At 42.5% G+C, this 15,025-nt stretch overlaps 1 protein-coding gene across 6 annotated transcripts in view; it reads left to right on the top strand.

The window, feature by feature from the left end:
* The window catches only part of LOC115108143 (dual specificity protein phosphatase CDC14AB-like), a 51,220-nt gene that overhangs the window by 13,500 nt on the left and 22,695 nt on the right, over positions 1 to 15,025 (top strand). For all 6 annotated transcript variants that reach the window (XM_029632164.2, XM_029632165.2, XM_029632162.2 and 3 more), the window contains exons 6-9: positions 8,681 to 8,747; positions 13,736 to 13,798; positions 14,375 to 14,462; positions 14,790 to 15,020. In XM_029632164.2, the coding sequence (XP_029488024.1) occupies positions 8,681 to 8,747; positions 13,736 to 13,798; positions 14,375 to 14,462; positions 14,790 to 15,020 (449 nt within the window). The remainder of the gene's footprint in view (positions 1 to 8,680; positions 8,748 to 13,735; positions 13,799 to 14,374; positions 14,463 to 14,789; positions 15,021 to 15,025) is intronic.

The raw sequence follows: 15,025 nt of genomic DNA, 5'->3' as shown, positions 1-15,025 counted from the left end.
CATAGGACTGGTTCATTGGTTTGTTTCCCTGCCCTGTCTGGTTTCCACCTCCCAGAGGAGGCCGACACCAGAGGCTTCCCCAGTTCCCGTTTTTTGTTTGTGTCACCTGAAACGATGACGCCCTGTCTGTCCCTAGGACATCTGATACTCTAATAACTCTGTCATGCAACCCGACAGCACAGACATGGGTCACAGCACAATTAGTCCCCCGTGACGCCTCCCTTTCTGTCATCCTTGTCGTCATTTTCCCTTAATCCTCTTATTAACAGGGTGTATGTCTTACAATAGATTGGGCCTGTGTGTATATGTATGACGCATGACATGTGAGGCTAAAATAACTTTCGGCGTGTCTCGTGTCTTATCAGAACCAGTTATTAGACCTGAAAAAGCAGACGAATCGGTGTGTTCTCGGATTGTAATAATACTTCATAGTAAGGTCTTTTGGTAGTCCCAGGCTTGTGGCATTGACAAAAAAAAAAAATCTAGATTCTACAAGTTTAGCCTCTAATTGTTTTTAGTCAGTTATTATACCTGCCTTACTCCAAAACAGAACTTGTATTTGTTTTACTCTGCATATTCCATCCACTCCATGAACACACACATCCTCTCTCTCCCCAGCATAACATGGAGTTAATCTGCTTTCTCGTGGCATAAGACATCTATGCCTGTTGTCAATAATTAAGGGGGGGGGGGTGGTGAGAGGGATTACTTCATCCAATCCTAGGTATTCCTGAAAGAGGTGGGGTTTCAGGTGTCTCCGGAAGGTGGTGATTGACTCCGCTGTCCTGGCGTCGTGAGGGAGTTTGTTCCACCATTGGGGGGCCAGAGCAGCGAACAGTTTTGACTGGGCTGAGCGGGAACTGTACTTAGTGGTAGGGAGGCGAGCAGGCCAGAGGTGGATGAACGCAGTGCCCTTGTTTGGGTGTAGGGCCTGATCAGAGCCTGGAGGTACTGAGGTGCCGTTCCCCTCACAGCTCCGTAGGCAAGCACCAATCTTTTCCCATCACTCGCCATTGTTAGATGTGTAAAATGGTTTAATCTTTGTTAGCCTGGTTGCTTTCACTTGTCATATAACACAAACAAACAAGCATCTGGAGGGAGTGTACGGTTTAGAATGGATAGCTGGATTAGATTTTGCCTGCCTACCCAGACTCCTTGCTCAGGCCAAACGCTACACCACGCCCATGGACATTAGCTTCTTCTTCGTAATAAGTCTGGATCAGAGTACGTCCCCGACCCTTCACTGAATACGAACGCATTAGGGCCGTCTGGTTGGCCCAGAACACACGTGGTTTTGAACACGCAGCGGTTTTGAAAATTCATCATTGGCTTTTATACTTTGATTTGTTAGTCAATCCAATCGCTGATGACTGTTTTGTAAAATGCCCCTCTTCACCTTAGTCAGACAGCCTTAATTAAAGTAAGTTGAAGTGTGTAGCGAACCCGCAGAGCAGTGGAAGAATTTAGTGTGAGTCGTCAAGATAGATTAGAGCTGCTTTCATTTGGTATTATGTATTATTTTATTTACCTTTCTTTAACTAGGCAAGTCAGTTAAGAACAAATTCTTATTTTCAAAGGCCTAGGTACAGTGGGTTAACTGCCTTGTTCAGGGGCAGAAAGGCGGATTTTTACCTTGTCAGCTCAGGGATTCGATCTTGCAACCTTTCGGTTACTAGTCCAACACTAACCACTAGGCTACCTGCCGCCCCACACTGGGTCAGGTGGGGCTTCTGTAATCCTAGCTGGTCATTTGGGGTCAGTCGCGTGGTGTAGATGTTGTCACGGTTTGTTGATGGAATTGTCCATTGTTAGATCGTCTATGCATTGAACAGGCCACAGAAAACAGGAACAAGGCTATAGTCCGGTGTGTACGTGCTCGATAGCGAAAAGCCTTACCTCATCAGCTCCTTCCTATTGAACTGTGGAGGGAGTCACACCCTCATGATCAGTCCCATCTGCATTCCAACTCAATTTCACATGGAGGTGAGGAATTAGTGATGGTGTTGGGGATATATAGATGTGATGTGTGGGAACAGGACAGAGGGTGGGTAAGTAAAGTGAAGGCATGTCAACAAGAGCTGTTGTATCTGTTCTCTGCCCCTACATTGACCTGTGATTGCGTTCTGTACCTGTCTTGTACATGGGTCAGCAGCCAGGCTCTACGGTCGATTTTTGGCATTGTTGACCCGAGTTATGATGGTGACAGATATCCACCCTTAGGGCTTGTCTTAACCTGCCAGTGTGTTTGGTGAGTTGAAGCTGGATAATATCATGTAGTCCTATGGACTCTCCCTATGTTGGTAGTAAACAGGTGAGAGATTAGGATATCTCACTGAACCCAGTTGTCCTTGCTGACTTCTCTCTCTTGTCTGTGCTTGGTTACAATTTAGGCCTATCGTCACTACATTCCTATGTTCTCCGACTACTCTTCCACTCCTTTCTTTATTTACTCACTAACTTACCATGAAGCATTGTGTCTATCCACCAAAAGAAAATACAGATCTGAATACAATGTGTACGACTTTGGAGTCTTCCTGGTCATAGAAGAATCATAGGCGCTGCAGTGTTTGCAGTTAGCCCTGTTGTCTCCTCTCTGTGGCGACGCCTCTTGGCGCTCTCTGGTTTAATTGGGTCCTTGTGTGGCCCACAAAGATGGCCTTCTTGCCGGGGACACGGGGCTGTGTGAATGGAGAAGAATGCAGCTTTGTCAGTTTACTTGACCAGCTCTAATGGCCCCTAGCTAAAGGGATGGCACTTATGTAACTTGTTGTGTTGGGTGGAGAATGAACGAGTAGAGATTGGCGAAGAGGGGAGACTGTGTTCTCATTCGATCATTAATGCTCTCTTGTCCCGCACTTTAAGCTGTGGGAGCATTCTCAACTACGCTAGAGCCCTATTTTTACATACTTGTGTAATGAAGGCTGGACCAATCCTCCTCCCACCACTCTGCGTTGCCAGCACAATTTAGTTTCCTTTGAACTTGATTTGATGGATATCGCTGGGCTACTTTTAGAAATTCTATTTCTAACTGGGCCTTTGACCTTATTCGTCCCACCTCTCCCCAGTGGCTCCCTCCAGAGGGTCGTGTGTGTGTGTGTTTAGAGAACAGTGGGACACAGATGCTTCCCCGATCCTCTCTTCCCGTAGTTTGTAGCTGACTTTATTTTAACTGTGCGGACTGGAGTTTGGTTTTTGGATGGGGTTGTTACAATGTTATGAGAGGGAAATGGACAGACCTACACACACCCACAGTAGTACATAGACACACATTACGTCAGGGGTCTCCAACATTTTCTAGCATGAGCTACTTTAAAAAGAAATTAAACAAGTCGCAAGCTACAAATGTATTTTTCTAGCTTTTTAAATAGGCACGTTCTTCTCTTCTCCCCTGCAACTCTTCCTTGGGTTCTTAGTGCACTACTTTCTCTTATACACTTTTCTGTCAAATAAACCTGGTAAAATAATGGTTAATAAACCACTCTAAGGGGTATTTTTTATTTTTTTTTAAATTCTTTTCTCAGTTGTATATTTCCTGGTTTTAGAGTTTTTTTGTTTTGTTTCTCAATTACAATTGTTCGTAAAGGAACAATGAAATTGTATGTTCTGAGGCCATGTCAATTGTTAAATCACAATCTTTTTTTCACTGGGCTCTCTGTAAAAAACAAAACGAACAAATGTTTTTTTGTGTAATCGCTCATTTTTTCTTAACCCATTGCGAATCTAGCGAGTGAGCAATGTGCCTGTCTAGCGATGGTTCTGTACTGCTGCTGCTCATTTCATGGCAGAGTTTGCAAATAATGGATATAAATGATATACTTACTCATGATATACTTCTGCTAGGTAAGCCTACGTTGCAGTTAACATTTAATTTGAAAGGTTTTAGGGAAAGTATTTCTGTCAACCCACGACAGTTACCATATCAACTGACTTCACACTGAGTGATAGACAAATGCACGCACCGTGTGTAGACAGACGGGGTCAATGTTGCTGGAAATGAATTTGCCGATATTGTGTTAGCCACTATTGGCTTAAAAAGCCAAACCTAATCAGGGGAGGGATAAAGCCAATATTGTGTTGATTTACACGGTAGCTTGATAGCTGTGATATTTGTTTGACGGTTTGCGATGGAACACAAGAAAAATGTAGTGTACTTTCGGAATTGTTTGGCGAGTTACTCGTAGGTGGGCTGCGAGCTACTGGTAGCTTGCAATCAACCTGTTGGGAGAACCCTGCATTACGGTTTGTAGGCACACACATTATGGCAGGGGTCTCCAACCTTTTCTAGCATGAGAGCTACTTCATTTTTTTAAACTTTCAAATAAGCACACGCTTCTCTTCTGCCCTGCAAATTTCCCCCGTGTCCTTGGTGTACAACAGATGTTTTCTGTCGGTATTCAGTGCCTTCAGGAAGTATTCATACCCCTTGACTTTTTCCACATTTTGTTGTTTCAGCCTGAATTCAAAATGGATGAAATATTTAAATGTCTCACCAATACCCCATAATGACAAAGTTAAAATATATCTAATTAACATAAGTATTCACACCACTTTGGCAGCGATCACGGCTGTGTCTTTCTGGGTATGTCTCTAAGAGCTTTGCACACCTGGATTGTACAAAATTTGCCCATTTTTAAATAAATAAAATAAAAAAAGGTTTGTTCTTTACACTCTCAGGTTGGTTGTTGATCATTGCTTGACAGGCATTTTCAAGTTTTGTCATAGATTTTCAAGTAGATTTAAGTCAACTGTTACTCGGGCCACTCAGGAACATTCACTGTCTTGTTAAGCAACTCCAGTGTTGTATTTGGCCTTGTGTTTACCGTTATTGTCCTGCTCAAAGGTGAATTTGTCTTCCAGTATTGGTTGGAAAGCAGACTGAACCAGGTTTTCCTCCTAGGTTTTTGTCTGTGCTTAGCTCCATTCCGTTTCTTTTTCTAACCTGAATCTCCCTAGTCCTTGCCGATGACAAGCATATCCATAACATGATGCATCCGCCACCATGCTTGAAAATACAGTTTGAAGAGTGGTACTCAATGATGTGTTGGATTTGCCCAAAACAACATTTCTTTGCCACATTTATTACAGTCTTACTTTAGTGCCTTGTTGCAAACAGGATGCATGTTTTGGAATATTTGTGTTCTGTACAGGCTTCCTTTTCACTCTGTCAATCAGGTTAGTATTGTGGAGTAACAACAATGTTGTTGATCCATCCTCAGTTTTCTCCTAACACATCCATTAAACTCTGTAACTGTTTTTAAGTCACCATTGGCCTCATGGTGAAATTCCTGAGTGGTTTCCTTCCTCTCCGGCAACTGAGTTAGGAAGGACGCCTGTATGTTAGTAGTGTGTGATACACCATCCAAAGTGTAATTACTTCACCATGTTCAAAGGGATATTGAATGTATGCATTTTTATTTTTACCTTTACATATCTACCAATAAGTGCTCTTTGCGAAGCATTGGTTGAATCTGTTTGAAATTCACTTCTCGACTGCGGGACCTTACAATTGTGTAGGGTACAGAGATGAGGTATTCATTCGAAGATGATGTTTACTATTATTGCACACAGAGTCCATGCAACTTATTATGTGACTTGTTAATCAAATGTATTACTCCTGAACCTATTTAGGCTTGCAGTAATAAAGGGGTTGAATACTTATTGACTAAAGACATTTCAGCTTTCATTTTTTTGTTTTTTTTTGTAGAAATGTCTAAAACAAATTCTACTTTAACATTATGGTCTAATGTGTGTAGGACAGTGACACAATCTAAATGTAATCCATTTAAAAAATAATGCTGTAACACAATTGCTGATTTATTTTTTCCCCAGTTAGCTTTCCTCTGTTCTGGGATTTTTTTCTCCCTTTTTAAACAAATTTGTTTTTTTACTCAAGATTTCAATTCTTCATAGAGAACAACAAATTAATGTTTTTTAGGTCTGTTTTAAATTGTTAATCCCCTTTTATTGCCTATCTAGCGAGAGTGGAATGTGTCAGTCTAGCAATGTTCTGCTGTTAGGCCTACTGCTGCAGCACATGTTATGACAGAACAAACATGTTATGCAAACAAATCGCCACCCAATTGATACCAATAATCATGATATATATAGTACCAGTCAAACCATTTTTTTATTTTTACTATTTTCTACATTGTAGAATAATAGTGAAGACATCAAAACTATTAATAATACATATGGTGTAACCAAAAAAATGTTAAATAAATAAAAATATATTTTAGGTTCTTTAAAGTATCCACCCCTTTGCCTCGATGAAAGCTTTGCAAACTCTTGGCATTCTCCCTCGAATGAGTAGGTGTCCAAACTTTTGACTGAAACTGTACTTCTGTCAGGTAAGCCTACTTTGCAGTTAACCTCCTCAATTAAGTGTTTTAGGGAATGTTTTTCAACCAACAAGGCTTATCATTAGCATCACAAATTGGCTACACACAGTGATAGACAAATGTGTGCACCAAACAGACAGACGGGAGCAATATTGCTGGCAGATATTATGTTTAGGTTTTTAAGCCAGTAGGGGCTAACCAGGATAATGTCAATGTGGCTTTGATTGGGTAGTAGCCAGGATCTTGAGGTGTCTAATACTTGTGAGAATTATTGACAGTTTGCAATGGAAACCATGAAAAATGCATGTACTTTCAGAATGATTTGGTGAGCTACTCATAGGAGGGCTGCGAGAAACTGGTAGCTCTCCATCTACCTGTTGGAGACCCCTGCATTACGGCATATAATCACACACACGTACACAGTTTCAGCCTTTTGTGTCTGAAACACCTTGTTTTGTGTTGTGAGTGGTGTCACGGTAACTGAACTCCTCGTGTCTCTGACACACCACTTTGTGTAGGTGGCCTCTTGAAGGCTCTTGGTTGAACTTCTGCCATTCCCTTTGATGCTCCTGTCAGTAACAGAGCGCTCCCAGCCTGCAGCAACACTCCGACCTAGAGAGAGGAACGAGAACAAACAGCTGAATTTGACCCAGATTCTTCTGCCAGCTACAATATGCCTATGAAATGAGGAATTAAGTACATTGCGTGCATAATGTGCAATTTGAGATTTTGTGCGTGCCAAATTGTGTGTTTGTGAAACAGGGAAGCTGTGTTTATAGATTAATACTTTTTTTTCTTGTCAGCATTGGAGAATACCAAATGAGCTGAGGCTGAAATGCAAGTGCTTTGATTTTGTGAAAAGCTGTATCTAGCAAGATATGTCTTCCCACATTCGCTGGTCTCCTCTCTCAGGGCCAATTTCTCTGCACATAACATCTCCTTAAGGACGTGATGAACGTCTTACGTTTTCAGTTTTCTGCCATGAATATATATACACTTTGATCTCCCTATTGCCCTGTTTCAAGTGTTCTTTCCAAACGTAATATTTCTTTTGTTCTCCTTTGTCGTTGGCCTATCTAGTATCCCAATTTTGTCCAAGGTCACTGTCTGTCTCACCTGAGAAGTGGATGGTGACATCACTTGTCCTGGCTCAAGGACTTACTGAATTGGAGCATTCCTCTTGATGCCCATGTCCCACAAAAGATGAAGCCTTCTTTAGACTAGTTGAGTATCTGGAGCATCAGCGTTTGTGGGTTTGATTACAGGCTCAAAATGGCCAGAAACAAGTAACTTTCTACTGAACCTCATCAGTCTATTCTTCTGAGAAATGGAGGCTATATTCCATGCGAGAGATTGCCAAGAAACTGAAGATCTCGTACAACGCTGTGTACTACTCCCGTCATACTGGCTCTAACAAGAATAGAAAGAGTGGGAGGCCCCGGGGCACAACTGAGCAAGAGGACCAGTACATTCGTGTCTAGTTTGAGAAAGACGCCTCAAGTCCTCAAATGGCAGCTTAATTAAATAGTACCTGCAAAACACCGAAATCACATACTGAACAAATGTATAAATGCAACAATTTCAAAGATTTTACGGAGTTACAGTTCATAGAAGGAAGTCAGTCAATTTAAATAAATAAATTAGGCCCTAATCTATCGATATCGCATGACTGTGAATGGGCACAGCCATGGGTGGGCCTGGGAGGGCATAGGCCCACCCACTTGGGAGCCAGCCTCCCTCAGACAGTCCTGCATGTGAAGAAGCCAAATGTTGAGGTCCTGGGCTGGCATGATTACAAGTGGTCTGCAGATGTAAGGCCAGTTGTATGTACTGCCAAATTCTAAAAAATAATGTTGGAGGCAGCTATGGTAGAGAAATGAACATTACATTTTCTGGTAACAGCTCTGTTGGACTTTCCTGCAGCCAGCATGCCAATTGCACGCTCCCTTAACTTGAGACGTCTGTTGCATTGTGCTGTGTGACCAAAACTGTACATTTGTGGCCTTTTAATGTCCTCGGCACAAGGTGCACCTGTGTAATGATCTGCTTAATCAGCTTCTTGATATGCCACACCTGTCAATTGGATGGATTATCTTGGCAAAGGACAAATGCTCACTAACATGGATATGAATTAAATTTGAGAAAAATTTGAACATTTCTGGGCTCTTTTAGCTCATGAAAATGGGACCTACACTTTACATGTTGCGTTTATATTTTTGTTCCGTGTAGTTCCCATGTTTGGGCTTCAGCATATTGTCTTTCCAATCTCTCCAATGTGGTAATTGTGACACTTAACTGATTTTTCAATTAATCTCTCACTCCTTAATTTCTTTGATTTTCAGAGACGCCTCATTTGGAAACTGCACATACAACCTGACTATTCTCGACTGCTTGCAAGGAATCCGGAAGGTGAGTTTTTTTTGTATTTATGAACTTAGTGAATTTCCAGTAAATCGTACCGTTAAATAGAAAGCCATCTTTTGCGTAGCTGATCTTGATTCTTTTCCTCCCTCTTTATCACCATTCTACAGACTTTCTTATATCCAAGGCCAAGCCAACACTTACTTGCTGAATACACCGGCCACTCGTTTTCCTCCGTCATAACCAACTATATTAATTTGTGGGCAGGTCCAAACAGACAAGTAACATTTAGCTGGCTAGTTTGTTCTGGGAGATTAACACTCGGTTATTTTACCTGACATGCATATGATTCCCTTTTGTTTTTTAGCTGGTTCTTTGTAGAGTTTTGATCCGTAGTCATACAAAGTTGTGTGTTTCTCTACTCCGATTTAATCCACAGGTAAAAAGGGAAAGTTAGTTAGTATCCAATAAGGAGGGGAATTGTGGCGCATCTCAAATAGATCCAAGTTCTATTTTAGCGCTTGACTACACAGACGCTTGTGCGGGTGACAGGATCGAATAACATGTATGTGTACATTTTTCTTTTGCGACGCTAGCGCACTCGACAATGGTGGATAAGGTTAGCAGTTGTCTGTCTCTCCGTGGCATCCTGACCTAGCATTTAGACGGCAATCCCAGACAGAGGGCAGAGTTTTTTTGTAGTCCGACAGCGCGGGGGGGGGGAGAGTTATGTAACCCTGTAGGTGAGCTGTAGGAAGGTAGCACAGTCTCACGTGGCACTGCAGGTACAGTGACAAAGGCCAACACCCACAATAACCACTCTTTAGGTTACATCAGCCACGCTGGGGACTTAGGGTGCCAGCAGTGTCATTCCGGAAAGACTGGTCAGACAGCCATCATATAGGAATGTATGCGATTCCTTGGCACATTCCAGTATTTTCTGTCAATTTCCACAAAAGGCCCTAGTACACACACACACAGACACCCCAAAGACCCTGGGAATTTCCCTTCCCATTGTGAGAGGCAGGGAATAACAACAAGAAACCTGAGACAAGAAACCTTAGACTCCAGTCCCATATATTTGCAATAAGGGTTTGGGGTAATTGTAAATTCACTTCCTGAATGAAATTGGCACCAATTCTGGTATATAGCCCTCAGAACAACTTGCCTACTTCTGCTGTTGCTGCTGTATTGCTGGTTCTTAAACACTAGAAAAACCTGGCCTCTTTGGACCCCCCTTCAGGCCAATGAGGAGCCATTTTGACTCAACATTCTAACAGCATACATGCAATGTATTTATTAGGCTATCTGAAAAATATTTGGTTTCATTTATGGAGGTCTTGAGTAACATTAGAATACAAAGAAAAACATGATTTCGAAGACACAATAGTATTTTTGTTTGGCTAATTTATGTTACTGTAGGCTCTCTGTTGCCATGTGGTCACATGTGGAGTGCATGGAAAAGTGGTTATTCTTGTAAAATATTATTTTGCAGAAAGAAATTGTTGCTATTTGGCAATGGTAAGTTTTTTGGAAAGCTCAGAATCTGCTCTTTCTGATACGATATAGAAATCAAAACTTCTTACCTGCATGTGACTCTCTGTAGGAGGATTTGAAAAAGTAGCCTTTTGTCCTCTTAAGTGCTTTTAACACATTTGAAATTCTAACAACATACATGTGTGAAATACAGACATATTTAGGAATAGTCCAGGACAGAGTGGGGCATAACTTTAAAAATGTCAGCGCTATTTAAATTGTATAATCATAATGGGTCAAAATGATCCCCTTGGCCATTCTAGTGTTAAGCAGCCATTTCCCCATCTCTTTATGGCCCTGTAATGCTACTAAGTGAGTGAGTCTCAGTAATGTATGGTGTTGGATCAGGTGGCTGCCTACTGTGTTAATTACAGGCTGTTTCTGTTCTAATCACTGTGATCTGTTCCATGATTCACTGTTTGGCTGTCTGCTCTGCTCTAGTAGAGGGACCCGGTGCCCCCGTTAGCATGTCACTGGGCTAATGAATTAATCACTTGACACACACTTATGTGACCGGTGTGCAGGGCGCGCACACACAAAGGTACAACGTGTATTCAGACCCCTCGACTTCTTCCACATTTTGTTACCTGACAGCTTTATTCTAAAATTGATTCAATTAAATGTTTTCCTCATCAATACACCATAATGACCAAGTGAAAGCAGGTTTAGACATTTTTGCAAATGTGTTAAAAGTAAACACGTTATTTACATGAGTATTCAGACCCTTTGCTATGAGACTCGAAATTGAGCTCAGGTACATCCTGTTTCCGTTGATCATCCCTGATGTTTCTACAACTTGATTGGAGTCCACCTGTGGTAAATTCAATTGATTGATTTGGAAAGGCACACACCTGTCTAAGGTCTCACAGCTGACAGTGCATGTCAGAGCAAAAACCAAGCCATGAGGTTGAAGGAATTGTCCATAGAGCTCCGAGACAGAATTGTGTCGAAGCACACGTCTGGGGAAGGGTGCCAAAACATTTCTGTGGAATTGAAGGTCCACAGTGGCCTCAGTGGCCTCATTCATTCTTTTATAAAAAAAATAAAAAAATGTTCACCCCGTTTTCTCCCCAATTTTGAGTTATCCAATTGGTATTTAGTCTTGTCCCATCGCCGCAACTCCCATACGGATTCGGGAGAGGTAAAGGTTGAGAGCCGTGCGTCCACTGAAACACAACCCAGCCAAGCTGCACTGCTTCTTTACACAATGCCTACTTAACCCGGAAGCCAGCCGCACCAATGTGTCGGAGAAAGCACCGTACACCTGGCACGCCACAGACGCTAGATCCCGATGGGACAAGAATTATGGTGGTGGTATCATACGGTGGGGATGTTTTTCAGCAGCAGAAACTGGGAGACTAGTCCGTATCAAGCAGGGGAAAATTAACGGAGTAAAGTACAGAGAGCCTTTATGAAAACCTGTTCCAGAGTGCTCAGGACCTCACTGGGGCGAAGGTTCACCTTCCAACAGGACAACTGCCTTAAGCAAACAGCCAAGACAATGCAGGAGTGCAGCGACGCTCCCCATCCAACCTGATAGAGCTTGAGATGATGTGCAGAGAAGAATGGGAGAAACTCTCCAAATACAAGTGTGCCAAGCTTCTGGCATCATACCTAAGAAGACTCGAGGCTGTAATCACTGCCAAAGGTTCTTCAACAAAGTACTGAGTAAAGGGTCTGAATACCTATGTAAATGTGATATTTCAGCAAAATATTATATTAGCAAAAATTCAACCTTTTTTTTTGCTTTGTCATTATGGGGTATTGTGTGTAGATTGAGGGGGGGAAACAATTGAATCCTTTTTAGAATAAGGCTGTAACGTAACAACATGTGGAAAAAGTCAGTCTGAATACTTTCCGAATTCACTGTAGGTATGTACCCTCAGACAGGTGGGTCGGATGGTCACCACAGTGTAAACGGTTCAAAGGGATTTCCTTCTTTATAAACCACAGAGTGGTACAGAAAGGCCATCGTTAACCCTGGTTTGCTGAGAGGTTTGTCTATTAAACCTGCTGCTCAGGAGAACTGAGAAGAGTTGCGTAACACAGACCTGGGTGGAGAGCAGCTCAGACAATTGTCAACACTACAGACCTGACCGAGAAGAGGGGCTGGAAAGAGGCTGTCAGCACAGTGTGCGCGTGCAGTGAACATGCCCACTGCACGCTCAAGTGTCCAATGTTTGTGTGCATCTCAGTTTCCCTGTCTCAAATGGATAGTCTCCTACTCTGCCTTTTCATGGATTTCTTTTACTATATAGTGCTTTTAGATGCAGTAGGATACGTTTCTGAGCCAAGGACAGACCCTGAACTTATCCTTGAAAGAGCGTGTACACAATATATTCTACTTGGACAGTATCGTATTATTGTATGCGTTATGTGAGGGGCGTGGAGGTTTGTTTGACAGTAGCTGTTACCTTGATTTACTGTTAATTCACAATTAATTAATTAGTTTTGATTTTAGAATTAAGGCCTGGACAGTAAAGACCAGATCTCTCCCATCTATCTGACCTTTTGTTGAAGTAAAATAGATCAAATTGTTTTTAATATCCCTTTGGCTATCCTTCTGGCTTTAGAATCTGTGACTGGTCTAGACATGGGAATCCAGAACTATGAACTCAGTGGCTGATCAATTAAACCAATTGAGAATTGATTTCTGGTGGATAAAGAACCAGTCAACTCTTCTGGGACACTACCAGGACTGGAGCTGAATAGCCCTTTGGCTCGCTGCCTTGGAGAAGCAAAACTTTAAAAATAAAAACTATTGGCTCAGCCGAATTATATAAAATTCACTAAATAATTTCAACTTAATTTTACAATTCACAACCCCCTAACGCTTACCAATGATAGTTCTACAGTGTATGGCTGGTACGGTGTAGTACCGACTTCACACGCTTAATCAGACACTCCCTATTTGACACAACTGCTGCAAATGTCACAGGCCTTAGACAGACACAGTGGTGTGGGGTAGAATACTAGGAAGGAGCACGGTGGTTCCACGTTCTATACTCACAATGACCCACAAGGCTTTGGTTGGTTGCTGACTGTTCACTATGCATCTATCCTCACCAAGGCTATAATTGAGTTGGTGGGTTAAAGTGCCTACATATATTATCCTTAGTAATTTAGCCTTGCACCAAGCAAACGCATCACTTTGTCATGCCAGTAACCCTCTTATGTTATTGTTGCTTTATTATCCCTATCCTTATAAGCCCACATTATCATCAACATGGCTTAGTTTGATGCAGCTGATAATGACTGTCTGGGTCACTTTGCCGTCCTCCGCTGTAACAGTATCTGTTCTGAGCGACGCAGATTGTAATCGGTCATCATGACCCTGCAAAGGCTTTTGTGCGTCATGCTTTCCGATGGACCGCAGGCTTGAGGTGAATCTAGTTCTGGGGCTGCCTAGGTCACTTCAGTTTTGCTTGGTCATGAATGAACTGAGACCCACACAAACACATACATATTAAACTGTCTCTGTTCTTTTCTTTCCTCTTCAGGCCCTGCAGCATGGATTCTTTGACTTTGAGTCGTTTGATGTGGACGAATACGAGCACTACGAGGTAATGATGACACGTTGACCTTGGACCTGCTCCAATAGTAAGCGTCCGCCCATCAGTTTGAACGTCAGAGCGTCTATAAATCGCAAACGGCAGCACCCCTACAATGTTCACAATCCCACTCTGTTACGCTGCGCTCAACTGATAAGCTGACGTGCACCTTTTTAGTTTAATGAGAACGTCTTGTGTGAGTGACATCGGTTAGTTTGACCCGACTAGGCAAATTCGGGCAGAATATTGTTGTCTACTGCTAAAGTGTGTGGCACATAGTCACAAAATTACTTTTTTGATAATGTTGATGTTGCAGTCGTCTAGCCTGGTCCCAGAGCTGTTTGTGCCATGGATTAACAATGACAATAGGAGTTGGCAAGGCGGTACAAACAGATCTGGGACCAGGCTAGTGGGAGCCATCAGTTTAGGTTGATACTGAAGATGGCTACTGACTGGCCACCCTGGAAAGTCTGAATAAAGCATTTAGTGTTGAAGTAGAATTTTCAGTCAGAGCAAAATGTCCATATCCCTTGTCTTCTGGGCCCCTGTTGGATATGTTGAGTCCTCTTCTCTCTTTCTCTGTTATAGCGAGTTGAAAATGGAGACTTCAACTGGATCGTGCCTGGGAAATTTCTGGCCTTCAGTGGACCCCATCCCAAAAGTAAAATAGAAAATGGTGAGACGAGTTTTGGATTCTGTCCGTGACCTTTTATGGACCCTTTTTCTTTAAGAATCAACAGCCGTTCCAGAGTAATTTAATAGTTGTCTCGACCAATGAACCTTGACAAGGTTCGGGTTTAGATTGGAGATTTAGGTAGACTTTCCCTATGCATCTGTTTCCCTCGTCTGTTCTCCTCTGTAACAGCAGAGTCATTGGAGTAGTAATAAGTTTGACAACAAACCAAAGATTGTACTTTTTGTCTTCACTTGGCAGGTTTAGAATTAGTTGTCCTTACCTAAGTTTTACACAATTTAACTGTCCTTAACCCCCTCCCTAAACCAGGCTACCCTCTTCACGCTCCAGAAGCATACTTTCCCTACTTCCGACAGCACAACGTTACCTCGGTCGTCCGGCTCAACAAGAAGATCTACGATGCCCAGCGCTTCACGGATGCCGGCTTCGACCACTACGACCTGTTCTTTGTAGACGGCAGCACGCCAAGCGACATCATCACCCGCCGCTTCCTGCACATCTGCGAGAGCACAGACGGCGCCGTGGCCGTCCACTGCAAAGGTGCA

The sequence above is a fragment of the Oncorhynchus nerka genome, linkage group LG24, assembly GCF_034236695.1.
Source record: "Oncorhynchus nerka isolate Pitt River linkage group LG24, Oner_Uvic_2.0, whole genome shotgun sequence".
NCBI classification, from domain to species: domain Eukaryota; kingdom Metazoa; phylum Chordata; class Actinopteri; order Salmoniformes; family Salmonidae; genus Oncorhynchus; species Oncorhynchus nerka.
Note: the sequence above shows the minus strand (reverse complement) of the source record. Positions and strands in the feature narration are given on the sequence as shown.